Source organism: Bos indicus, chromosome 15 (genome assembly GCF_029378745.1).
Source record: "Bos indicus isolate NIAB-ARS_2022 breed Sahiwal x Tharparkar chromosome 15, NIAB-ARS_B.indTharparkar_mat_pri_1.0, whole genome shotgun sequence".
NCBI lineage: Eukaryota > Metazoa > Chordata > Mammalia > Artiodactyla > Bovidae > Bos > Bos indicus.
The window spans coordinates 7,216,407-7,243,862 of NC_091774.1; the positions used below are offsets into that span (position 1 = coordinate 7,216,407).

General features: G+C 36.0%; 1 protein-coding gene across 4 annotated transcripts in view; it reads right to left on the reverse strand.

Annotated features, from left to right (window-relative positions):
- CEP126 (centrosomal protein 126) overlaps window positions 1–27,456 on the reverse strand; it is a 139,250-nt gene that overhangs the window by 91,041 nt on the left and 20,753 nt on the right. For all 4 annotated transcript variants that reach the window (XM_070803324.1, XM_070803325.1, XM_070803323.1 and 1 more), the window contains exon 3: window positions 1,461–1,606. In XM_070803324.1, coding sequence (XP_070659425.1) covers window positions 1,461–1,606 — 146 coding nt within the window. The remainder of the gene's footprint in view (window positions 1–1,460; window positions 1,607–27,456) is intronic.

The following is a 27,456-nucleotide window of genomic DNA, read 5'->3' on the forward strand; positions in this document are numbered from 1 at the left end:
TTAGGAAAACAATTTAACAGGAGTTCAGAGGTACACCCTTCTCTCCTTTATATATTTCTTCCTTCCTGTCTACAATGCTGACAACAGTGACATGATGCTGGAGCTCTAGCTGTTACCATGTGACCAATGAAGGTGAAGCTATAAATCATATATTAAGGGTAGCTGAACTGAGACAGGAGTCCGGGTTCCCTGTGGCATTGCATGATCTTCAGACCAGCTCCTGACTGCCTACCTGAGTATTTCACATTATACAAGAGAAAAAGCAACCTCTATCACGTTTAAGCTATATTAATTTTAGCAGTGTTACCAGGTGCTCTTACGTTCAGTAAGCTCTCTTATTGACATAGTAAAGGCTTGCTTTCCAGTTAAAAAACTTTAAGTGGACTGCATATTGGATAGAGATGAAATTCCTAGCATGGCATCCAAATTTCTTAGAGAATTGTCCCAATTCATTTTTCTAGTCTTGTATCCATTTTTCTTTTCTTTTTTTTTTTTTTTCCCATCCTGTGCTTTGGATACACTTTGGATTTGCAATTCATAATTTACTTGCAAAAGTTGTTCCTTATGTCTGGGATTTTAAAAATTGCCTCTTTGCTTGGCAAAATGCTTATTCTTTAAGATTCAAATTAAGTCATTTTTTCAGGGATGATAGCCTGCAAGTTCCTATATAGGTCCAGTGTTCTTTGTGCTCCATAGCTCCATACACATTCTGCTACTACAGCAATTAGATTTATTGACATTACTTGTTTACATTACTCTCATCTCCAAAATAAACTGTGAGGTCTTTAACAGCAGAGTACAATTAGATTTTTCTGTATCTTGGCATCTTTGCTTACCCCAGACTGGTGTACAATATAGCAGCACAACATGTGTTTGCTAAATACTCAAAGGTTCTGCTTGTCCTTTTTCTTTCTGAAGCTTTGACATTTTGTTGCTAATTCTGTGTTACTATTTAAGGCATAAAAATGTAGATGTGATACTGAAGAATCAAACATAATCATTTTAAAATTTTTAATTGGCTCCAGTCTTAGATTGTTGGATTATGTACCCTCTTTATGGATCTCCTTATTTTGCTGGTCTCTCAAATGTGAATTTGAACAAAAATGTGGACAAAATGCCAAAATGAATCTGATATTAACTTATTAAATCTAAATGTTAAATTGTATTTTAATGTTAAGCTATTTACTAAATCAGTTTTAAAAAGACAACACATTGTAAGCCAGTATGAAGTATAATCAAACTTGTATGCTTTTCAAATTTACCAACAGATCCAACAAAATATTAATTCTTCAAATTAAACCTATATCAAATTGCAATTTTCCATATGGCAAAAGTCTTATTATTCAAAACATATAGGCTGAATTTCCACTTTGTTTCTTAGTTTATTTTACTGTCTACTCAAATTGAATGTGATTACAACTTTCGTTTTTATTTTTATATTGCTCTAGAAATTAAGGCACCTGTTCTCCTCCGCTGTGAAAAAGGAATATGGGCACGCTGGAATTTTTCAGTAACTTCTTCAACCTTCTGTTTTCGTTGTTGAAGTATCTGTTCTCTGATTTGGTGTTCTCTTTCTTCTTGTTCTTTTCGTTTTTCTTCAAATGCTCTATATTTAAAACAATGCAGAGAACAGAATTAGGTAGTATATTAAAAAAAAATCTCAACACAGAAATAGTTCTAAAACAATGCATTTATTATATAATAGTGCTTTCATGTTTCAAACATTGAAAATAAAAAAAAGGTTTAATTACTTAGAAAAAACAACTTTTAAGTAAAAAAAAAGGCCATTTGTTAACAGTTTAAATATCTTTGCAAGTAGTAATTTCAGAATCTTACCTGGGTCTTTTGCAACTAAAAGAAGGCATGTAATGAACCGCTTTCTAACTTGGGACAGGCCTGCACACACTTCCCATTTTCATTTTCCAAACCCTGCTGTGGAAAAAATCTCTTCTAAAAAGCTACATTATTTTCTGTACTGTGAAGAAAATAACTGATTGGTAAAATAATAAGCCTTGCAAATTATGTAGTAGCCCAGAAGATAATATGTATTTCTCTTTTAGCCAAAAGTTTAAAATTGGCAGTCATGTTAAGTCTGAGTTGTGCTAAAAATTCAGACAATTTACATAAAAATAGTGATTCTCAACTTGTTTTGAAAACAAGAAAGACTTGACAACCCTGGACTCTTTATTCACTTATGGTTAGAAACATCTTCCCATAATTCTTACCATCCTCTATTTTTCTTTTTTTAAATAGTTTTTTAATTTTTTAAACAATGGAGGTATAACAGATTTACAGGAGAGTTAGGAAGTACAGAACAAGGTTACATATAATTCCTCTATATACCACAACTGTATTCTTAAGTAGATAAATTAAGATTTTTAGTTGGAGTTTCAATATCAAACTCTCAAAAATTACTAGAATGATTATACAGAGAGGTAGAAGGATACAGTAGATCTGCAAAGCACTATGAATCAATTCAGTATAATCAAGATTTATACAATTTTCATACAAATTCTATTCAAGTTCTCATAAACTATAAACTACGAGACACTGGAACATATACAGAGACATAAAACAAGGTGCAAAAATTTCATGGTCTAAAGGTATTGAAATCGTACAGTTTGTTCCCTTATCATTGTAGAATTATATTAGAAATTGTATTTGAAAATAACCAACATATTTTCAAGTGCAATGTGACATTTACCAAGACAGATCTTTGACTTAGCCACTGAAAACCTCAATAAAGTTAGAAGACTGAAAAAATACAGAGGGTGATTGCATAGAAGACATATTGAAATTAGAAAGTGAAAGTGAAGTCGCTCAGTCATGTCCGACTCTTTGCGACCCCATGGAATGTAGCCTACCAGGATCCTCAGTTCATGGGATTTTCCAGGCAAGAATACTGGGGTGGGTTGCCATTTCCTGTATCAAAATGAAAAATTAATATCAAACACATTTTTTAAAAATCCCATGGATTTGGAAATTAAATGTCCACTTTTAAATGATGGGTGTATCTAAGAAGCCATAACAAGGAACACTAGAAAATATTTGTAATATAATAAAAATGAAAAGAGAATTTATTAGAATTTGTTGCATGCAGCTGAAGCTGCTCAATGCAACTAAATACAATGTGGAGTCTTGAATAAGTAATGAAAACAAATAATGGACACTTCCATAAAATTTTGTGAAATCTGAACAAAATCTGTACTTTAGTTAATAATACTGTATCACATGTTAATTTCTTGTTTTTTTTCTTTGTTGTTGTTGAACTAACAACAACATAGTAACTTTGTAAGTAGTAAGAATACTAACAACATAGTATTCTTTATATCCTCAGAACTGAATTAGAAGTTTCAAGCCTCATTCAATTTTTTTTTTAATTACTAAGATAATAAATTTTCTAGACTATTAGCAGTAATACTAAATGCCAAAATACATGGAACTATATTCAAAGTTTTGAGGGAATATAAATTGGAAATCTAGTATTCTATTCATACTAAGTCAAACAAGTGGAATCAAAATATCATAAATCTTTTAGCTCAGCAAAAATTCATAAATTTTCTAAAAACATATATATCATACACTATATATATGTATACAAAAGCTTTTCTACTACCTTTGATAAAGGTTTGAGAAAGAACAATAACAACAACAAAAAAAGAGACGGAGAAATTGGAAAACATAAACTAAATGAAATGGGAGCACTAAATATGAAACAGAAAAAGTAAAACAAACTAGATAAAAGTAAAAGGTCATCATATAGTCCAGTTGTTTTTAAACATGCCTTCTCATTAGAAGCACAATTGGAGCTTTGGAGAAAAAAGCAATACCTGGACATTTTTATTTTTCAAAATTTCCAAGAGAATTCTGATATGCATCTGGATTTTAAAAAGTAATTCCAAGTTTTTGTATTAAATGGTAGTTTTAGTGATATAGAATTCTATTACTTTCTACTGACCAATGGTACTGACCATGATCCAATGGTATTAGGCGAATAACAGTTACATAATCACAATAGTAAAAGATGTTTATCAGTTTTCACAATCAATAGCCAGACAAAAAATAAAAGATAACTACAATGGCAAGTCATAATGGAAACATGATTAACCTAACAATATAAATAGTTACATATAAGTTGGTGGGTTAAGTAGACTGATGTGGTAAGTGAAAGTTCATACATGCACATGTTTTCATTTGCCCATCCAGTTTATGTCTTTTGGTTGGTGGATTTAATCCAATTACATTTAAGGTAATTATCGATATGTATGATCAATCTTATTACTATTTTCTTAATTGCTTTGGGTTTATTTCTTATAGGTCTTTTCCTACTTTTTTGTTTCCTGCCTCGAGAAGTTCCTTTAGCATTTGTTGTAAAACTTGTTTGGTGGTGCTGAATTCTATTAATTTTTGCTTTTGATTTCTGGAAAGTTTTTGATTTCTCTGTCAAATCTAAATGAAAGTCTTTGCTGGGTAGAGTATTCGTGGTTGTAGGTTCTTCCCTTTCATCGGTTTAAATACATCATGCCATTCCCTTCTGGCTTGTAGATTTTCCATTGAGCAACCAGCTGATAACCTTTATCATCTTTCCTTTGTTTCTTTTAATGTTTTATCTTTGTCTTTGATTTTCATCATTTTGATTACTATATGTCTTCGTGTGTTCCTCCTTGGGTTTATCCTACCTGGGACTCCGTACTTCCTGGACCTGACTGACTCTTTCCATGTTAGGTAAGCTTTAAGTTATTATCTCTTCAAATATTTTCTCAGGTCTTTTCTCTCTCTCTTCTCCTTCTAGGACCCCCTATAATGTGAATGCTGTTTAAATAGGACCCCCTATTCATGTTGTGTTTCATGTTGTCCCAGATGTCTCTTGGGCTATCTTCACTTTTCTTCATTCTTTTTTCTATATTCAGTTGTGCTGTAGTGATTTCCACCATTCTGTCCTCCAGGTCACTTATCCGTTTTTCTGCTATTGATTTCTTCTAGTGTATCTATTTGTTCTTTAGTTTTTCTAGGTCTTTGGTAAACATTTCTTGCATCTTCTCCATTGTTTTCCCAAGATTCTAGATCATCTTTACTATTCATTATTCTGAAGTCTTTTTCTGGAAGGTTGCCTGTATCTACTTTATTTGATTGTTTTTCTGGGATTTTATCTTGTCTCTTCATCCGGGACATAAACCTCTACTTTTTCATTCTGATTAACTTTCTGTAATGTGGCTTTTGTTCTAGCTGCTGTGGGATTGTGGTTCTTCTTGCTTCTTCTGTCTGCCCCCTGGTGGATGAGACTAAGAAGCTTGTGTAAGCATCTGATGGGAGAGACTTGGGGTGCATGAAAACTGGGTCTTGCTCTAGTGGACAGGCCCATGTTCAGTAAAACTTTAATCCAATTATTTGCTGATGGGTGGGGTTATGCTCCCTCACTATTAGTTGTTTGGCCTGAGGTGATCCAGTCCTGGGGTCTATCGGCTCTACTGGCAACCTCCAAGAGGACTTACACCGAGAAGCATCTTCCAGGACTGCTACTGCTGCTACCACTGCTCCTGTCCCCGTGGTGAGCCACTGCAGACCCATGCCTCCACAGAAGACTCTCTAGCACTAGCGGGTAGGACTGGTCAGTCTCCTTTGGGATCACTTCTTATTTCCCCACAGAGCGGGGAAGCAGTCTTGGTGGGTCTTGATGCATGCAAGATTTTGTTTTGCCCTCCAAGAGTGGAGTCTCTGTTTTCCCCAATTGTGTGGAAGTTCTATAATCAAATCCCACTGGTCTTTAGATTCCTTGTGGATTCCCGGTCCCTTTGCTGAATCCCCAGGCTGGGAAGCCTGACATGAGGCTCCAAACCTTCACAGTAGTGAGAGAATTTCTTTGGTATTATTCTCCAGATTGTGGGTCACCCACACAACAGACATGGAATTTGATTTTATCATGTTTGTGCCCCTTCTACCATCTTGCTGGCGCTTCTTCTTTGTCTCTGGATATGGGACATCTCTTTTTTTTTTTGGTTGGTTCCAGTGTCCTCCTGTCAAAGGTTGTTCAAGAGCTAGTTGTGAGTTTGGTGCTCTTGAAGGAGGAAATGAATGAATGTCCTTCTATTCTACCATCTTGAACTGGAAGCCTCCCATTCTCTATTTTTATCTTTCCTATTTCATTTATTTCTGACTGTCCCTAGGCACTTGATTTTATATTCAAAGAACTAATATAAAAAATTAATTTTGTTCATAAAAATGTGTGTGTTTGAGTGTGTCAATAATATCTCATAGGTAATGAAAAAAGTGAAGGCACACTGGTATGTCTCACTGGTAGAGAAACTGTCAAGTATCTCTTGGGAGTACATGGGGTTGGGAGGTGGTTGGCAAGAACTCTTTAAATTTTTTAATGCCATAGGTCACTATTAACCAACCTTCCAAAGATCTCCACTGGCTGGAACTATCTGAATGACTATTATATTTATAAAAAGACCCAGAAAATTACAACTGTTATCAAGGATATGGAGAAATTGAAACCTTTATGCATTGCTGGTGGGACTGTAAAACAAGCAGCTGCCGTAGAAAACGGTATAGTGAGCCCTCAGAAAATTACTTTTAATTACCATATGATTACACTTCTGGGAATATACCCTAAAGAAGTGAAATCAGGGACTCAAATATATGTTTATATACTTATGTTAATAGTTGCATTATTCACAATAGCCAAAAGGTGGAAGTAACTCAAGCATCCACTGACAGATGAAGGGATAATCAAAATGTAACATTCACATACGATGGAATATTATGCAGTATTAAAAATAAGGAATTCTGACACATACTATAACATGGATGAACCTTGAAGATATTCTGCTAAGTTAAATAAGTCAATCACAAAAGGAAAAATCTTATATAATTTCGCTTATATGAAGTACCTGGGCTTCCCAGGTGGTGCTAGTGCTAAAGAACCTGCCTGCCTAATGCAGGGAGATATAAGAGATGTGGGTTTGATTCCTGGGTTAGGAAGATCCCCTGCAGGAGGGCATGGTAACCCACTTGAGTATTCTTGCCTGGAGAATCTCATGGACAGAGGAGCCTAGTGGGCTACAGTCCATGGGGTTGCAGAGTTGGACACAACTGAAGCAACAGCATGCATGCATACATATGAGGTACCTAGAGTAGTCAAATTCATAGAGACAGAAAGTGCAATACTGGTGGCCAGGGGCTGGAGGGAGTGAGGGTATGAGAAGTTAGTAATTAATAGGCACAGAGTTTCAGTTGAAAAGGTGAAAAAGGTCTGGAGATGGATGATGGTGGTGGTTACACAACACTGTGAATGTACCTAATGTCACAACTATACACTTAAAGGGCTTCCCTTGTGGCTCAGCTGGTAAAGAACCACCTTCAATGCAGGAGACCTGGGTTGGGAAGATCCCCTGGAGAAGGGAAAGGCTACCCACTACAGGAGTCTGGCCTGGAGAATTCCATGGACTGTATAGTCCATGGGGTTGCAAAGAGTAAGACATGACTGAGCGACTTTCACTTTCACTATACACTTAAAAATGGTGAAACTGGTAAATTCTATGTTATACATATTTTATCACAATAAAAAATAAGAATCCCCTCAGGTATTTGCTATGAAGGATGTTTTCTCAACCTTATGTAATGTACAAAGCAAGTGTAGCTATAAGGTCCTTTGTGCAACTGTGCAATCAGATGAACACTTAAGCGTCTCCATACTGAGATATAATTTATCAGCACTGTCGATTAGAAATAAAATGTAAGCTGTATATATAATTTTACATTTTCTAGTAGTCACATTGGAAACCAGGAGAATTTCAGTATTTATTTAACTCAGTATGTCTCAAATATTTTCATTTCAACACATGCATCAATGTAAAAATTATTGAAATATTTTATATCCTTTTTTGTACTAAGTGTTGCTTTATATTTAAATTTGGACTAGTTACATCTTAAGTGCTCAATGGACATATCAGACTAGCAGCTATTTTAATAAACTTTTCTGGTAGGCGGTTTGGTTTTCTGAAGAAGGAAGAGCTTTCACAGCAGACAAAGACTTAATAATAAGGAAGCTAGGTTAGAAATTAAGAAGGCCTATAAAAGGATTAATACAACTTCTTAAATAATTTTCTTTTAATTCATAGGAAAACACATAGCTGTCATTTAATTTTATAAAAATTTTGTTTTAAAACAGAGTTTCCTTTAATTATTCTAATACAGTGGTTCTCAACCCTGGGATATTTCCCCTTCCCTGGGTGCTTACAAATTTGTGAAGGAGTTTTGATTGTCACAAAAATTAGGGTGGGCAAATGCACTATCTGTCCTTTCTAATCTGGTCATTGTGAAGCTTACTCTAGACAAAACTATATATCTGAGAGGTGGCTTGAGAAATCCATGGCTGTCCAGATGCTTAAGGGAATTTGTCAAATAAAAATTTTTTTTTCTGTAATTCAAATGTGTAAAGTGGTTCATTAATAGCTTATATTTGAGTCATCAGATAAGACACTAAACATTTACTTGGCATAGCAGACACAAAAATAGGGAAACAAGTTATTTGTTGTTTAGAATCTTAAAACAGGAAAAATGAATTATACTTTACTGTTTACTGTTTACACTTTACTGTTACTGAAAAGATAGAAGATTCTGAAAAGATTCTAGTAAGCAAGAAATAATAATTGCAAATTTGTTATATATTATTTCATGGCAAATAAATGGGGAAACAATGGAAACAGTGACAGACTTTATTTTCTTGGGCTTCAAAATCACTGCAGATGGTGACTGCAGCCATGAAATTAAGACACTTGCTCCTTGGAAGAAAAGCTATGACCAACCTAGATAGCACACGAAAAAGCAGAGACATTACTTTACTAAAAAAGGTCTGCCTAGTCAAAGCTATGATTTTTCTAGTAGTCAAGTATGGATGTGAGAGTTGGACCATAAAGAAAGCTGAGCGCTGAAGAATTGATGCTTATGAACTTTGGTGTTGGAGAAGACTCTTGAGAGGCCCTTGGACTGCAGGAAGATCAAACCTGTCCTTCTGAAAGGAAATCAGTCCTGAATATTCCTTGGAAGGACTGATGCTGAAGCTGAAACTCCAATACTCTGGCCACCTGATGGGAAGAACTGACTCATTAGAAAAGACCCTGATGCTGGGGAAGATTGAAGGCAGGAGGAGAAAAGGATGACAGAGGATAAGACGATTGGATGGCATCACCAACTTGATGGACATGAGTTTGAGCAAGCTCTGGGAGTTGCTGATGAACAGGGAAGCCTGGTGTGTGGCAGTCCATGGGGGTCACAAAGAGTCAGACATGACTAAGCGACTGAACTGAACTGATCCATTATTACTCTTGTAAGAGAGTGAAAATATAATTGATGTTTACATTGGCTTTATATTAGCAGATTGTTATTGTTTAGTCACTAAGTTATGTCTGACTCCCACCCAGGCTCCTCTGTCCATGGGATTTCCAAAGCAAGAATACCGGACTGGGTTGCCATTTCCTTTTCTGAGGATGTTCCTGACCCAGGGATTGAACCTATGTCTCCTGCATTGGCAAGAGGGTTCTTTACTACTGAGTCACCAAGGAAGGCCTTGTATTAGGAGATACAGACTAGCAAATGTATGAGAACTTTTTATAGCTTGAATACTTAAAGGGAAATAAAAACATACTGAGGAGAGAAATGAAAGTTATTTTTAAAAAGAAATAAGTGGAAATTTGGGGGCTGAAAAAGTACAATATCTGAAAGAAAAATTTCCACTAGTAGGCTTAGTAGCAGATTACTGATAGCACAAGAGTCAGTAAACTTGAGGACTAATTAGAAATCATTTAGTCTGAACAACAGCACAGATGAGAGGGCAAAAGAATGAGTAACAACTTTAGTTACCTGTGGGTCACCAAATGATAAGTGGTCATTATTATGTGTCTGTAGTACAATATATGTATTATAGGAGTCCCAGAAATAGAAGGGAAAGAGAATAAGGCAGAAAATGTCTGAAGAACTATGGCCTGAAATTTTCCAAAATTGGTGAAGAACATTAAATTACAGATAAGAGCAGCTCAGTGAACTCCTATAAAGATAAATACCAAACCACAGACCTAGGTAATTTAAGTCAAACTAATGAAAACCAAACATAAAATATTAAAAGTAGTTACAGAAAAAAAGGTATACTACATATACAGGAATAAAACAGGAATGACAGCAAACATTTCATGAGAATGACAGCTAACTTCTCTATGAGGAACATGGAGGTCAGAAGACAAAAGAGTGGCCTTTTTATAGTGCTAAAGAAAATAGCTGTTAACTCAGAACTGTGGATTCAGTGCAACTGTCTTTTAAAACCGAAAGTAAAATAAAGTTATCTTCAGATAAACAAAAGCTGAGAGTATTGCCAGATGTCCTGTACTACAAGAAATGCCAAAGGAAGTTCTTCAGGCTAAAGGGAAATTACACCAGATGGAAACATGGATCTACACAAAGGAATGAAGAACACTGAAAACAATAAATATGCAGGTAAATGGAAAAGGGTATATTAATTCTCTCTTCCTCAACTGTTAAAAAGACAACTGGAGGTTTAATACAAAAAATACAATATTGTATTGTGGGTTTATAACATTATAGGTATAAAAGAAATGACAAAACAGCACAAAGGATGCCAGGGAGGTGGGTAAACATAAGTAAAATGTTGAAATGATCTAATATTAACTATAGGAACCACTGAAAAAAGGAGAACTTAAAAAAAAAACTTTTTTTTTTTTACTAAGTCAAAGGAAGACAGGAAGGAGGAACACACAAACAATAGAAAAAATAAAGAATTAATAGAAAACAAAGTTAAATTATAGACCTAAATCAAACCATTTCAATAATTATTAAATGTAAATGAACTAAACACTCCATTTAAAAAGCAGAGTCTTGGTTTTGGGAGATAATTCTCTATGAATATTTCATGTTTCTACACAGTTCAGGTCCTCTTTGAAGGCATTTACAGCCTAGTTAAAAATGTTTGTATAAGGAGACATTCCAGGATAGTAAAACTTAGAAAGGTCTTTCTTCCTGGAGACAATCTGGAGTAGTAAAGATAGAGATCTCTACTTGTTTACATTCCAGAGTAAAGATAAGATGTCTCTCTCTCTGGAGGGGAGGATGGGCAGGAGCAATGTATAAGATTAGACTTGCCCAATTCTCTGCTTCCTACTCTGTAATGAACCCTACTGCATATATAACTGCTGTGGCCTTCACTGCATTGCCCTTTGGGGCCTGAAGGTTGGGAATTGACACAAGATATTCTTTGGCTATTGCTTTTCCTATGGAAAGTCTATCTTCAAATTAGGGGGGTTATGTTTTTCTCTTAGCCTACCACAACATATATGAAATTGTGTAAGCTAAATCATTAGCTTGTAAGCCGGTTAAAAAATCTCAGACCTTTCATAGTTATTCACAGTTTATAACTGAAATACTTGCTAAATTGGTTATAAAGCAAAACCCAACCCAATATATATATATATAATATATATTAATACCAGATGAAGTAGGCCTTAAGACAGGAGTATTACAAGATGAAAAACAACATTTCATAACGAGAGAAGGGTCAGTTTATCAAGAAAACATAACAATCATAAATATGTATGCACTGAAATAACAGATCATCAAGATACATCACACAAACAGAACTAAAGAGAGGAAATGATAAATCCACAATCATAGTTGCATATTGTAACATCCCACTCTTAATAACTGATAGAACAACCAGATAAATAATATCAGTAAGAATATAGAAGATTTGAAGAACACTATCAACTACTTTGACCTTGTTATTTATTTATAACCAACAACTATTTTAGAAACAACATATACATTCTTTTCAAGTACACCATAAGAAATCTTAGGTAGGGCCATAACATATATGCCAATGAATCTCATAAAATTTAAATCCTACAGAACACGTTTTCTGACCAAAAAATTAGAAATCAATTATGATATCTAAAAAAGCTCCAAATAACTGGAAATTAAAAACCACCACGGCAATATACTCCTGGATAAGCCACAGGTCAAAGAAGAAATCAAAAGTAAAGAAAACTTTTTAACTAACTGAAAATGCAAATACAGCATATCAAACCTGTTAAATGTAGTTATAAGATTGTTGAGAGGGAAATAACTTTAAAAGCATATATTAGAAAAACAGAATGGTTTAAAATCAATAATTTAATTTCTATTTTAAGGTGTTAGAAGTAGAACAAATTTATTCTAAAGAAAGGAATAAACAAAAATTGGAAAAGAAACCAATGAAATACTAAACAAAAAATAGAGACCACGGAGACTAAATTTGCTTATGAAAATCTAAATACAATTGATAAACTCTTATCAAAAGTGATGAAGAAAAAAAAAAAAGCAAACAAAAATGATCAATATCATGAATGAAAGATCACTACAAATACCCCAGGCATTTAAAAAATAGGAAAATATTATGAACAACTTTATGCTAGTAAATTGGACAACTTAGATAAAATGGACTAACTTCTTAAAAGAAATAAGTTAGTAAAACTGCTATAGAAGAAAAACAAAACATGAAATATTTTCCTCCTATAATGCTACAATAATCAAGGCAGTGTGGTATTGGTATGGAATATATAAACCAGTAGAACAGAATATGCAACACAGAAGTAGACCTTCCCATACACGGTTCATTGATTTTTGAAAGAAGAAGCCAGGGCCACTAAATGAAAAAAGAAAACAATTCCAACAAATGGTGCCAGAGCAACTAGATACACTTACAGGAAAAAACTACCTCAACCTTTGTATCACACCACACACAAATTGAGATGAATGATAACCTAAACTAAAAAGCTAAAACTATAACTGTTTTGGAAAAAAACAAGAAGGCTATGTTCATAACCCTGGAGTAGACAAAAATGTCTTACAGAGGACACAAAAAGAACTATCCATAGAACAAAAAATTGATAAACTGTTCTTTATTAAAACTGCTTTTTGAAAGATTTCATTAAGTAAATGAAAAGGCAAGCCATCAACTGGAAGAAAATACTTACAATACATATCTGACAAAGAAACTGTATCCAGAATACATTAAAAAAATCTTACAATGACAAGAAGATGAAAATCCAATTAAAAAATGAACAAAGTATTAGGACAGGGGCTTCACAAAAACTATACAGGAATGACTAATCAGGGAATCGCAAAATAAAACTATTTAAAGTCTATTATATGGCTAAATGTGAAAAGGTTGAGTCAGAAGGTTAAAAAGCTACTGGGGCTCATGTACATTGTTAATGGGTATGTAAAATGGTTAGCCCTTTTGGAAAATTGTTTGACAGCTTCATACATCAATAAACACACATATACCCTAAGATGCAGCAATTCTACTTTTAGGTATTTACTTGGGAGAAATGAAACACACATCTACAAAAAAAATTTCTTATCAATTCTTGCATGTTTTACCACTTCAGCTTGAATTATCACAGCCAGTAGCTTTATTAATAGTCCTAAATTAGAACAACTTCATGTCCATCAATGGGAAAATGGATAAACAAATTATGATATATTCTTACAATGTAATGCCACTCAACAATAAAAAAGAATGATCTACTGATATATATAGATATATATATAATGATGAGGATGACTTTCAACATTAAGAAAAAGAAGCCAGAAACAAAAGTACAAAAACAGGCAAAATGAATTCTGATTATAGAAATCAGAACAATGGTTGTTATAAGGGTAGAAATTAACTACAAGGGATTTGGAGGTATTAATACATGCAAGGGAATGATAATGATAGATCACTTTATTCAGTTTGAATAAAAGTGAGGATATAAGGGATGGAATGAACAGGGGCTTCTCACGCGGCTCAGTGGTAAAGAAACTGTCTGCTTCCCAGGTAGTGCTAGTGGTAAAGAACCCGCCTGCCAATTCAGGAAATATGAGAGACAAGGTTCAATCCCTGGGATGGGAAGATCCCCTAGAGGAGGGCAAGGCAACCCATTTCAGTATTCTTGCCTGGAGAATCCCATGGACACAAGAGCCTGGCAGGCTACAGTCCATAGGGTCACAGAGTTGGACATGGCTGAAGCAACTTAACACGCATGAATGCAGGAGACACAAAGAAGTGGGTTCGATCCCTGGGTGGGGAAGATCCCCTGGAGAAGAAACTGGAAACCCACTCCGGGTTTATTGCCTGGGAAATTCCATGGAGAGAGGAGCCTGTGGGCTATAGTCTATGGGGTCACAAAGAGTCGGACATGACTGAGCACACAATGAACAGAAAAACGGTGATAAGACAAGTGGACTGGGGTGGGTTCTTAGTTGCTGAATTCAGAGTACTAGGAGGAAGTGATATGGAAAGATAGGAGGTATAGAGATTGAAATGCTTGAAATTTAGGTTTAGGAGGTAGAGAAGCAATTGGTAATAGCTGAGGTCAATGACAGGGTGAAGTTCAAGAAAATAACAGGCCATCAGGTTGGATGGGTGGTTTAGGCAAATACTGAAATTACAAAGTACAATCACTAGAATAGTGGTAGGGAGACAAAAAGAGCCAGGTGCTAAAATTTTCAAGGGATGACATAGAGGATCTATAGATAACCACAATCAGAGAGTGGTAAGCAACATAGTTTGACTGGATGTGCTTCAAAAGAGCTGGAGGATTTTAAAGAAAACAGACAGGTTAGGAGTGATAAGGAGGGGTAACAATGATTCCTCGTACTCCATCCTTTGCTGCTGCTAAGTCGCTTCAGTCGTGTCCGACTCTGTGCGACCCCATAGATGGCAGCCCACCAGGCTTCCCTGTCCCCAGGATTCTCCAAGCAAGAACACTGGAGTGGGTTGCCATTTCCTTCTCCAACGTGTGAAAGTGGAAAGTGAAAGTGAAGTCGCTCAGTCGTGTCCGACTCCTAGCGACCCCATGGACTGCAGCCTACTAGGCTCCTCAGTCTATAGGATTTTCCAGGCAAGAGAACTGGAGTGGGGTGCCATTGCCTTCTCCAATCAAATATCTACTAGTTTCTTTTTACTTTCTACAATATCACCTTCTATTTTCCTCTCACATACTTTATCATAGAGAAAAACAGAAGCTGTTAAGCAGAGAATTTGTTATACACCTAAAAATTTACTTTTATCCATATTAATCTAAATTTGAGGTTCTAGGAATAGTTTCTAAACAATCACATCTTCACCCGTTTTAAGCCTTCATTTTGCTTTGGAGGGGATGAACATTTTCCACGTTTATTGTGTTCTGAAAGGCACTCTGCACATGGGTAAGAGTTTATATAGCTGACCTTTGTATTCTGGACAGGGGATACAATCAGGATTCTAGGGACTGATTTAAAAAGGAAGTTTGGGTGAAGACTGCTGGGAAAGAAAAGTTCATTACTACACATAAGGCAACCTGTGAAAATGACATAATAATAATAGTAATTTATTCCAGGTGCTACTATTATTATTACTACTATAATAGTATTATTACTATTATTATTACTATTATTCCAGGTAATACTAAGGCATTGTATATGATAGGTGTTTTATGTGTATTATCTTGTTTTATCTCACAACAGTTCTCTGAGTTAAGTATTTTATAGATGAAAAAACTCAGTCTTTGAAAGGTTAAGTACTTTTTTCTAAGGTCACATTAATTACTAAGTGGAAGAACTGGTAGTCTAAACTAGGCAGTCTGGTTTTGGCTGGTTTTTAATCATTATACGATATACTATGTAACAGCCTTTTTGGGGTAATTTTTCTTTTTCTAAAGCATTTCTGTCTCTGACATCACTTGTAACAAAACTGGCTTCCCAAAGAACACTAAGCTTGATTTTCTTATAGTATTTGTCCACTAACCTGTAATCATCTCTTCAGTTTTCTGTATTACTTGTTAGACTCTCAGTATCTTAAGAAGGACAGTTGGGTGAGCACACAGCATCCTGCTTGGAATATTCATTGTTGAATCAAAGAATTAATCTCATAGTCTCTCCCCCATCATATTCAGTTCTCTGGGTACAGGGACTGAAAACTTAATTTCTAGAATTCTTGGAATTTTGTATTTCTGGAATACCAAAGCCTTGCACTTGGTGGATGCTCAATAAATAGTTGTTGAACAAATGTCTGACCACATGTTAACATCAATAGATCAGCGCACATTTAAAAGCAGTTATTTATTATTTTAACTTAATAATTTATCTGCTGGGGATAAGTAAAACAGATATGGTCTATGTAGTTATTTATAATTTATTGAGGCAATCTACTCAAGTAAACAAAGAATTCCTAATTGTCATAATGTTCTGAAGTAAATAAACTTTAGTCCATGATAGGGAACCAAGGAAACTCACTTTAAATAAAGTAAACAGGGAACATGTCTCTGGAGACATGACATTTAAGCTACAATTTTCAGAATAAGGAGGCCAGTCATGAAAAGAATGAGGGGGAAGGATATGCTTTAGGCTGAATAAATAGCATGCAAAAGTTCTGAGCTGAGAAAAAGAAAAAAATTAGCAGTTTTTCAGATGGAGAAAATATTGAGAAAATAACACCAGTTCAACAATTTGGCAATGAGGAATGATGGATTTCCAAAGCTAAGAAGTGATTATTTTCCACGCTATAATCAGAAGGTCATTTTGATAGCAAACTACTATCACTATAATTTTATAATGTTCCACAGTGGCCCTGTTCTCGGGGATAAAATGCATAAAGATAGTAAAAAATAATTTCACACAGCACTTTCTTGTATCATAGGAAATATAGGCTGTGATAGACCGAATCAAATTAAACAAGGGATGGAATGTGATCAAAAAGCAGACATTTCTACTCCCAAACTTAATGACAGGCTCAATAAAACAAAGTCTTACTAAAAAACTTTGCTTATTAAAAAAGTGATGATTAATGTAGTTCCTTCCTTATTCACTTAATGAGTAGTTACTGATTTTCTTTTATGTTAATATATGTCAGGCACTGTGGTAAGGACTGTGGGAATAAAAGGATCTGGGGATGAAAACGAGAGACAGCTTCTCTGCCATTGCAGAATTCAGCACTGGAAGGGTATGTTGCTGCCTCCCATTTACCATGGAATTACACTTTTTCACAGAAGAAACATGGTCTTCTTTGGCAATGTAAAAATAATTTTTTTGGATAAATAAAAATTGTATGTTTTAAAGATTTATAACATGATGTTTTGATATACATGTACACATTGAAATAATTACAACAATCAAACTAATTAACACACCCATCACCTCTGATTACTTCGTGTGGTAACTTGGGCTCTATTCTCTTAGCAAATTTCTGGCATATAATACATTATTATTTTTTATAATACATTATTATTAATATTAACTACAGTCACCAGGCTGTACATTTGGTTTGCAAACTTATTCACCTTATAGCTGAAAGCTGTATTCTTGTATCCAAAGTTTGTATTCTTTGATCAATCTCTCTCCTTTTATCCCCAATCCTCCCCACCAGCCTCTGGAAACCATAATTCCACTTTGTTACCATGAGTTCAATTTTGTTTTTAGAGTCTACATATAAGTCTAAGTGAAAGATCATGCAATATTTGTCTTTCTGTGTCTAGCTTATTCACTTAGTGTAATGTCCTCCAGGTTCATTCATGTTGTCAGAAATGATAGAATTTCCTTCTTTTTTTAAGGCTGAGTAGCATTCCATGGTGTTTATTTATTTACTTATTTTTTACTTAAAAATTTTTTATTTTGTATTTGAGTATAGCTGATTAACAGCATTGTGATATTTTCAAGTGGACAGCAATGGGATTCAGCCATACATATACATGTATTCATTCTCCCCCAAATTCCCCTTCCATCCAGTCTGCCACATGACAATGAGCAGAGTTCTTTGTGCTATACAGTAGGACCTTGTTGGTTATCCATTTTAAATATAGTACTGTGTACATGTTGATACCAAACTCCCTAACTATTCCTTCCTGCCATCCTTCTCCCTGGAAACCATAAGTTTATTCTCTAAGTGTATAAAGATATACCCATTTGAATGCAGAGTTCCAAAGAATAGCAAGGAGAGATAAGAAAGCCTTCCTCAGTGATCAATATAAAGAAATAGAGGAAAACAATATAATGGGAAAGACAATAGAGACCTCTTCAAGAAAATCACAGACACCAAGGGTACATTTCATGCAAAGACGGCACAATTAAGGACAGAAATGGTACGGACTAACAGAAGCAGAAGATATTAAGATGAGGTGGCAAGAATACACAGAGGAACTATACAGAAAAGATCTTCAAGACCAAGATAATCACAATGGTGATTATTCCAGACATCCTGGAATGCAAAGTCAAGTGGGCCTTAGGAAGCATCACTATGAACAAAGTAAGTGGAGGTGATGGAATTCCAGTTGAGCTCTTTCAAATCCTAAAAGATGATGCTGTGAAAGTGCTGCCCTCAATATGCCAGCAAATTTGGAAAACTCAGCAGTGGCCACAGGGCTGGAAAAGGTCAGTTTTCACTCCAATCCCAAAGAAAGGAAATGCCAAAGAATGCTCAAACTACCGCACAAAGTAATACTAGCATTACTAATCTCACACGCTAGCAAAGCAATGCTCAAAATTCTCTAAGCCAGGCTTCAACAGTATGTGAACCATGAACTTCCAGATGTTCAAGCTGGATTTAGAAAAGGCAGAGGAACCAGAGACCAAATTGCCAACATTGCTGGATCATCGAAAAAGCAAGAGAGTTCCAGAAAAACATCTATTTCTGCTTTATTGACTATGCCAAAGCCTTTGACTATGTGGATCACAACAAACTGTGGAAAATTCTGAAAGAGATGGGAATACCAGACCACTTGACCTGCCTCTTGATAAATCTGTATGCAGGTCAAGAAGCAACAGTTAGAACGGGACATGGAAGAACAGACTGGTTCCAAATTGGGAAAGCAGTACATCAAAGCTGTATATTGTCACCCTGCTTATTTAACTTCTATGCAGAGAACATCATGAGAAACACTAGGCTGGATGACGTACAAGCTGGAATGAAGATTGCCAGGAGAAATATCAATAACCTCAGATATGCAGATGACACCATGCTTATGGCAGAAAGTGAAGAAGAATTAATGAGCCTCTTAATGAAAGTGAAAGAGTAGAGTGAAAAAGTTGGCTTAAAACTCAACATTCAGAAAACTAAGATCATGGCATCTAATCCCATTACTTCAGGGCAAATAGATGGGGAAACAGTGAAAACAATGACAGGCTTTATTTTTGGGGGCTCCAAAATCACTGCAGATGGTGACAGCAGCCTTGAATTAAAAGATGCTTCGTCCTTGGAAGAAAAGTTATGACCAACCTAGACAGCATATTAAAAAACAGAGACATTCCTTTGCCAACAAAGGTCCGTTTAGTCAAAGCTATAGTTTTTTCCAGTAGTCATGTATGGATGTGAGAGTTGGAGTATAAAGAAAGCTGAGTGTTGAAGAATTGATGCTTTTGAATTGTGGTATTGGAGAAGATCCTTGAGATTCCCTTGAACTGAAAGGAGATCCAACTAGTCCATCCTAAGGAAATCAGTCCTGAATATTCATTGGTAGGACTGAAGCTGAAGCTTAAAGTCCAATACTTTGGCCACCTGATACGAAGAACTGACTCATTGGAAAAGACCCTGATGCTGGGAAAGACTGAAGGCGGTAGGAGAAGGGGATGACAGATGATGAGATGGTTGGATGGCATCACCGACTCAGTGGACATGAGTTTGAGTAAACTCCGGGAGTTGGTGATGGACAGGGAGGCCTGGCATGCTGCCATCCAAGGGGTCACAAAGAGTCAGACATAACTGTATGACTGAACTGAACTGATGATTCTGTTTGTTTTGTAAATAAGTTCATTTTTATCATTTCTTTTTAGATCATGCATATAAGGGATGTTATATATTTCTCCTCTATTTGACTTCACTCAGTATGACAATCTCTAGGTCCATCCATGTTGCTGCAAATGGCACTATTTCATTCTTTTTAATCGCTGAGTAATATTCCATACCACATCTTCTTTATCCATTCTTCTGTCGGTGAACACTGAGGTTGCTTCCATGTCTTGGCTATTGTAAACAGTGCTGCAACTCTCTGACATAAATCTCAGCAATATCTTTTTCAATTTCTCACCCAAAATACTACAAGTAAAAACAAAAATAAAGAAGTGGGACCTACTTAAATTCAAAGGTTTCTGTTCAGCAAAGGAAACAATAAACAAAATGAAAAGGCAACCCAGAGATTAGGAGAAAATATTTGCAAGTGATGTGACAGACAAGGGATTAGTCTCCAAAATCTACAAATAGCTCATGAGGTTTAACTTCATCAAAACAAACTACCCAATCAAAAAAATGGGCAGAAGATCTAAACAGACATTTCTCCAAAGAAGATGTACAGATGGCCAAAAGGCATGTGAAAAGATGCTCAACATCACTAATGATCAGAGAAATACAAATCTATAATGCAATGAGATACCATCTTACACCAGTCAGAATGACTATCATCAAAAAAAGAATCCAAAAAACCCACAAACAATAAATGCTGGAGAGGATGTGGAGAGACAACCTTCTACACTAGGGGTGGGAATGTAAGTTGGTATAGTTACTATGGAGAACAAATTCCTTAAAAAACCAAAAATAGAGCTACCATTGCATAGAGTGACCCTGCAATCCCATTCCTGGGCATATATACAGAAAAAAACATGGTTTGAAAGGATACATGCACCCCAATATTCATTGCTGTTTACAATAGCCAAGACATGGATCCATGGTATTTATATTCTACTTTTTCTTTATCCATTCATCTGTTAATAGAGTTTTGGATTGGGTATTATGAATAATGTGCCTTAGCAACTTTTGAAGAGTCTATTTAAAATGTATAATTATGAAAGATGTAGACCATCTTGATGTAGACCATGAAAGATGTAGACCACCTTGATGTAGACCATGAAAGATTCAGACCACCTTGACTCAAAGTGATACACTTCATAAAATGATGGCTATTTGCTAAACTGTTTGTTTGGTTTCCACAAACAAACAGTTTGGGAATCTACAATTATGGAGTATAATTTTTTTCTTTATATACTTCCTTAAAAAGTATATAAATAACCACCATGACAATAACTTTCTTTAACAACAGAACCAAAACAATAGTGACTAAGAGTAACTTCAATCAGAATAACATAGGCAGAACACAGCTCTCCTGCAACACAGGAGAGCTGGCCTTCTGTGATGCAGTTTTTTCTATTTGGAACTATAATTCAGATTTAGGTAATTATAACTTTTTAGAGATATGATCACATATAAGTTTAAAATTCAACTATATTTTGAGATAATTAAAGATATTTAAAAATAGAATAAAACATATTTTAAATTAATGCAATTGGAAAAATAGTTTTTAAGAATAAAGTATAACATTTTAAACAAACAATAATGCCAATATCCTATAAGAAATAAAACAGCTCAAGAACATACTGTCAATTTTCACTGCATGGCAAAGAAACACATCTTGTACTTGAAAAGAGTGAAACTTATTTGGAATGCCCCAAATCTATGTTGAATATCATATTTCCAACTTATTATCTGTCATTTAACTGGAAAAGAAAACAACAAAAAATGAAAAATTACCCTTATTGGAGGGGAAAATACCCAAACAACAAAGATTCATATTCTAACTTAACACATAGAATTAGTAATGTACATACTACAAAGGGAAAATATAATAGCACCTCATTTCTCTATAGGCTAAAATAAATATCAATATCAACTGAAGCACATAAATTTCAATCATAAGAGTCTCAAGTCCTTATTCACATAAATTCTTATTAGATTCAGTTCCGACAAAATCCTTTGTTTACTTAGGTAATACTGCATTAGAAATAAAAGAAGAAAGGTGAACAAGCGTCTAGAGGGAAAAATGTGTGTGTTTATGTAAGTGTTCAGTGTCTGACTCTTTTTGACCCCATGGATGTAGCTCTTCAGGATACTCTGACCATAGGATTCTCCAGGCAAGAATATTGGAGTGGGTTGCCATTGCCTCCTCCAGAGGATATTCCCAACCCAGGGACTGAACCCACTTCTGTGGCTCCTCTATTAGCAGAGATATTCTTTACCACTGAGCCAATAGGGAAGTCCACAGGAAGAAATACTAACATCAAAAAGAAATTTTGGAAGATGGCGGAGGACTAGGACGGGGAGAACACTTTCTCCCCCACAAATTCATCAAAAGAGCATTTAAACGCCGAGTAAATTCCACAAAACAACTTCTGAATGCCGGCAGAGGACATCAGGCACCCAGAAAAGCAACCCAAGTCTTCGAAAGGAGGTAGGAAAAAATATAAAAGACAAAAAAAGAGACAAAAGAGGAAGGGACGGAGTTCAGTTCCGGGAAGGGAGTCTTAAAAAGAGAGAAGTTTCCAAACACCAGGAAACCTTCTCACTGCCGAATCTGTGCCGAGCTTTGGAAGCACAGAGGGCAACATAACAGGGAGAAAAAATAAATAAACAATTAAAACTCGCAGATTGCGAGCCCTACAGTAACTCCCCCAGCAGAGAAGCAGCGCAGACGCCTGCACACGCCATTAGCAAGTGGGGGCTGGGCAGGGAGGCGCGGCGCGGGCTGCATCACTGAGAGTAAGGACCTGGCCTGAATACCCTGAGCGCTATCTGAGCAAAAAAATTTGGGCTAGCAAACCAGACTGTGGGATATCTACCACGCGAAAAGCCAGCCCTAACCTAAGACACCGCCAGGCCCACGCATGGAACAAAGGACTGAACAGAGATAGCCAGTTCCAGACCTTCCCCCTCCGGTGACAGGCAGCCAGAGCCGGAAGGGGGCAATCGCAGCCCCAGAGAGACATTATCTATAAAACTGTAAGCAGGCTTCTTTGCTAACTAAAACTTCTTGGGGGTCTGGACGGTCAACATCTGCCTGAGAAGGTGCGCCGGTTGTACACCTAGATAACCGAGCGGCAGGGAGGCGATAAGTTGCAGCAATCGTGCTCGCCAAACACCTTATCACCTGAGCTGCTCGGACCTGGGAAGGGCACAAAATGCAGGCCCAACCAAGTCTGCGCCTCTGAGGACTACCTGAGTGCCTGAACTTGAGCGGCTTGGACCTGGGAGGTGCAGGCAGCCCAGGGCCAGCCATGGATGGTTCCTGGCGGAACAACCTAGAGCCTGAGCAGTGTGGGCAGGGAGGCTACATGTGCCGTGAGTGGGGGCAGACCCAGTGTGGCTGAGGCACTGTGAGCACATGCCAATGTTATTTGTTTGCAGCATCCCTCCCTCCCTCCCCACAGCGCGACTGAATAAGTGAGCCTAAAAAAAAAAGTGTCCTCCACCGTCCCCTTTGTGTCAGGGTGGAAACCAGACACTGAAGACACCAGCAAACAGAAGAAGCTATAACAGGGGGAACCGCCTTGGAAGCTACAGGTAATAGATTAAAACCCTGTGGTTACTACCGACTACATAGGAAGGGGCCTATAAATCTTGAGAAATATAAGTCGGACCAAGGAACTAGCCAAAAATGAACTGAACCCAAAATACTCACAACAAAACCAGAGAAAGTCCTAGATATATTTTTACTATTTTAATGATCATTCTTTCTTTCAGTTTTTTAAATTAAAAAAAAAAATTTAAGTCCTCTATTATCTTTTAATTTTCACTTTTATAACCTATTACTTTGCAAAAAAAAAATACCCTATTTTTTTTTCTTCAGCAAACTTCATATACATATTTTTAATAATTTTTTGACCTTGTTTTTTTTTTTTTTCTTCTTTTCTTTAACATTGCATTTTTGAAATTCCAAACTCTACTCTAGATTTTTAATTTTAGCTTTTTGGTATTTGTTATCAATTTTGTACCTATAGTTTTTTTTATAATTTCTGTGACTTTTTTTTCCTCTGTTTCTTTCTCTTCTTTTATATAACACTGTATATCTGAAACTCCAAATTCTACTCTAGATTTTTAATTTATGCTTTTTGGAATCTGATATCAATTTTGTACCTGTATTTTCTTTATAATTTTTGTGACATTGTTTGTTTTTGTTTGTTTGTTTGTTTTCTTTCTTTTTCTTCTTCTTTTTTTTTAACATTGTATTTTTGAAATTCCAAACTCTACTCTAGATTTTTAACTTTCACTTTTTGGTATTAGTCATCAATTTTGTACCTATATTTTCTTTATAATTTTTGTGACCTTATTTGTTTTTGTTTGTTTGGTTTTTCTCTCTTTCTTTTCCTTCTTCTTTCTTTAACATTATATTTTTGAAATTCCAAACTCTACTCTAGATTTTTAATTTTTGCTTTTATGTATTTGTTACCAATTTTGTACCTTTAAGAACCCAATCTTCAGTACCCATTTTTCATTAGGGAGCGAGATTACTGGCTTGACTGCTCTCTCTCCCTTTGGACTCACCTTTTTCTCCACCAGGTCGTATGTGTCTCCTCCCTAACCCCTCTCTACTCTGCCCAACTCTGTGAATTTCTGTGTGTTCCAGATGGTGAAGAACACTTAGGGAACTGATTACTGGCTGGATCTGTCTCCCTCCTTTTCATTCCCCCCTTTTATCCTTCTGGCCACCTCTGTCTCCTTCCTCCTTCTTCTCTTCTCTGTATAACCCCGTGAACATCTCTGAGTGGTCCAGTTGTGGAGTGCACATAAGGAAGTGATTACTGGCTAGCCCACCCTCTCCACTATTGATTGCACCTCATCTCATTTGGGTCACCTCTAACTCCCTCCTCCCTCTTCTCTTCTCCATGTAATGCTGTGAACCTCTCTGGGTGACCCTCACGGTACAGAAACTTTTCATCTTTAACGTAGATGTTTTATCAATGGTGCTGTGTAGAAGGAGAAGTTTTGAAACTACTGTAAAAATAAGACCAATAACTGGAAGCAGGAGGCTTAAGTCCAAACCCTGACTCCAGGGAACTTCTGACTCCAAGGAACATTAATTGACAGAAGCTCATCAAACGCCTCCATACCAACACTGAAACCAAGTACCACACAAGGGCCAACAAGTTCCAGGGCAAGAAATACCAAGAAAATTCTCCAGCAACAAAGGAACACAGCCCTGAGCTTCAAGATATGGGCTGCCCAAAGTCACCCCAAAACCATAGACATCTCATAATTCATTACTGGACACTTCATTGCACTCCAGAGAGAAGAAATACAGCTCCACCCACCAGAACACCGACACAAGCTTCCCTAACCAGGAAACCTTGACAAGCCACCTGTACAAACCCACACACAGCGAGGAAATGCCACAATAAAGAGAACTCCACAAACTGTCAGAATACAGAAAGGACACCCCAAAATCAGCAATTTAAACAAGATGAAGAGACAGAGGAATACCCAGCAGATAAAGGAACAGGATAAATGCCCACCAAACCAAACAAAAGAGGAAGATATAGGGAATCTACCTGATAAAGAATTCTGAATAATGATAGTGAAATTGATCCAAAATCTTGAAATCAAAATGGAATCACAGATAAATAGCCTGGAGACAAGGATTGAGAAGATGCAAGAAAGGTTTAAAGAAATAAAAAAGAGTCAATATATAATGAATAATGCAATAAATGAAATTAAAAACACTTTGGAGGCAACAAATAGAATAACAGAGGCAGAAGATAGGATTAGTGAATTAGAAGATAGATTGGTAGAAATAAATGAATCAGAGAGGATAAAAGAAAAACGAATTAAAAGAAATGAGGACAATCTCAGAGACCTCCAGGACAATATTAAACACTACAACATTCGAATCATAGGGGTCCCAGAAGAAGACAAAAAGAAAGACCATGAGAAAATACTTGAGATAATAGTTGAAAACTTCCCTAAAATGGGGAAGGAAATAATCACCCAAGTCCAAGAAACCCAGAGAGTCCCAAACAGGATAAACCCAAGGCAAAACACCCCAAGACACATAGTAATCAAATTAACAAAGATCAAACACAAAGAACAAATATTAAAAGCAGCAAGGGAAAAACAACAAATAACACACAAGGGAATTCCCATAAGGATAACAGCTGATCTTTCAATAGAAACTCTTCAAGCCAGGAGGGAATGGCAAGACATACTTAAAATGATGAAAGAAAATAACCTACAGCCCAGATTATTGTACCCAGCAAGGATCTCATTCAAGTATGAAGGAGAAACCAAAAGCTTTTCAGACAAGCAAAAGCTGAGAGAATTCTACACCACCAAACCAGCTCTCCAACAAATACTAAAGGATATTCTCTAGACAGGAAACACAAAAACGGTGTATAAATTCAAACCCCAAACAATAAAGTAAATGGCAACGGGATCATACTTATCAGTAATTACCTTAAACGTAAATGAGTTGAATGCCCCAACCAAAAGACAAAGACTGGCTGAATGGATACAAAAACAAGACCCCTACATATGGTGTCTACAAGAGACCCACCTCAAAACAGGGGACACATACAGACTGAAAGTGAAGGGCTGGAAAAAGATTTTCCATGCAAATAGGGACCAAAAGAAAGCAGGAGTAGCAATACTCGTATCAAATAGACTTTAAAACAAAGGCTGTGAAGAGAGACAAAGATGGTCACTACATAATGATCAAAGGATCAATCCAAGAAGAAGATATAACAATTATAAATATATATGCACCCAACATGGGAGCACCACAGTATGTAAGACAAATGCTAACAAGTATGAAAGGAGAAATTAACAATAACACAATAATAGTGGGAGACTTTAATACCCCACTCACACCTATGGATAGAAAATTAACAAGGAAACACAAACTTTAAATGATACAATAGACCAGTTAGACCTAATTGATATCTATAGGATATTTCATCCCAAAACAATGAATTTCACCTTTTTCTCAAGCGCACATGGAACCTTCTCCAGGATAGATCACATCCTGGGCCATAAATCTAGCCTTGGTAAATTAAAAAAAAATAGAAATCATTCCAAGCATCTTTTCTGACCACAATGCAGTAAGATTAGATCTCAATTACGGGAGAAAAACTATTAAAAATTCCAACATATGGAGGCTGAACAACACGCTGCTGAATAACCAACAAATCACAGAAGAAATCAAAAAAGAAATCAAAATTTGCATAGAAATGAATGAAAATGAAAACACAACAACCCAAAACCTGTGGGACACTGTAAAAGCAGTCCTAAGGGGAAAGTTCATAGCAATACAGGCATACCTCAAGAAACAATAAAAAAGTCAAATAAATAACCTAACTCTACACCTAAAGCAACTAGAAAAGGAAGAAATGAAGAACCCCAGGGTTAGTAGAAGGAAAGAAATCTTAAAAATTAGGGCAGAAATAAATGCAAAAGAAACAAAAGAGACCATAGCAAAAATCAACAAAGCCAAAAGCTGGTTCTTTGAAAGGATAAATAAAATTGACAAACCATTAGCCAGACTCATCAAGAAACAAAGGGAGAAAAATCAAATCAATAAAATTAGAAATGAAAATGGAGAGATCACAACAGGCAACACAGAAATACAAAGGATCATA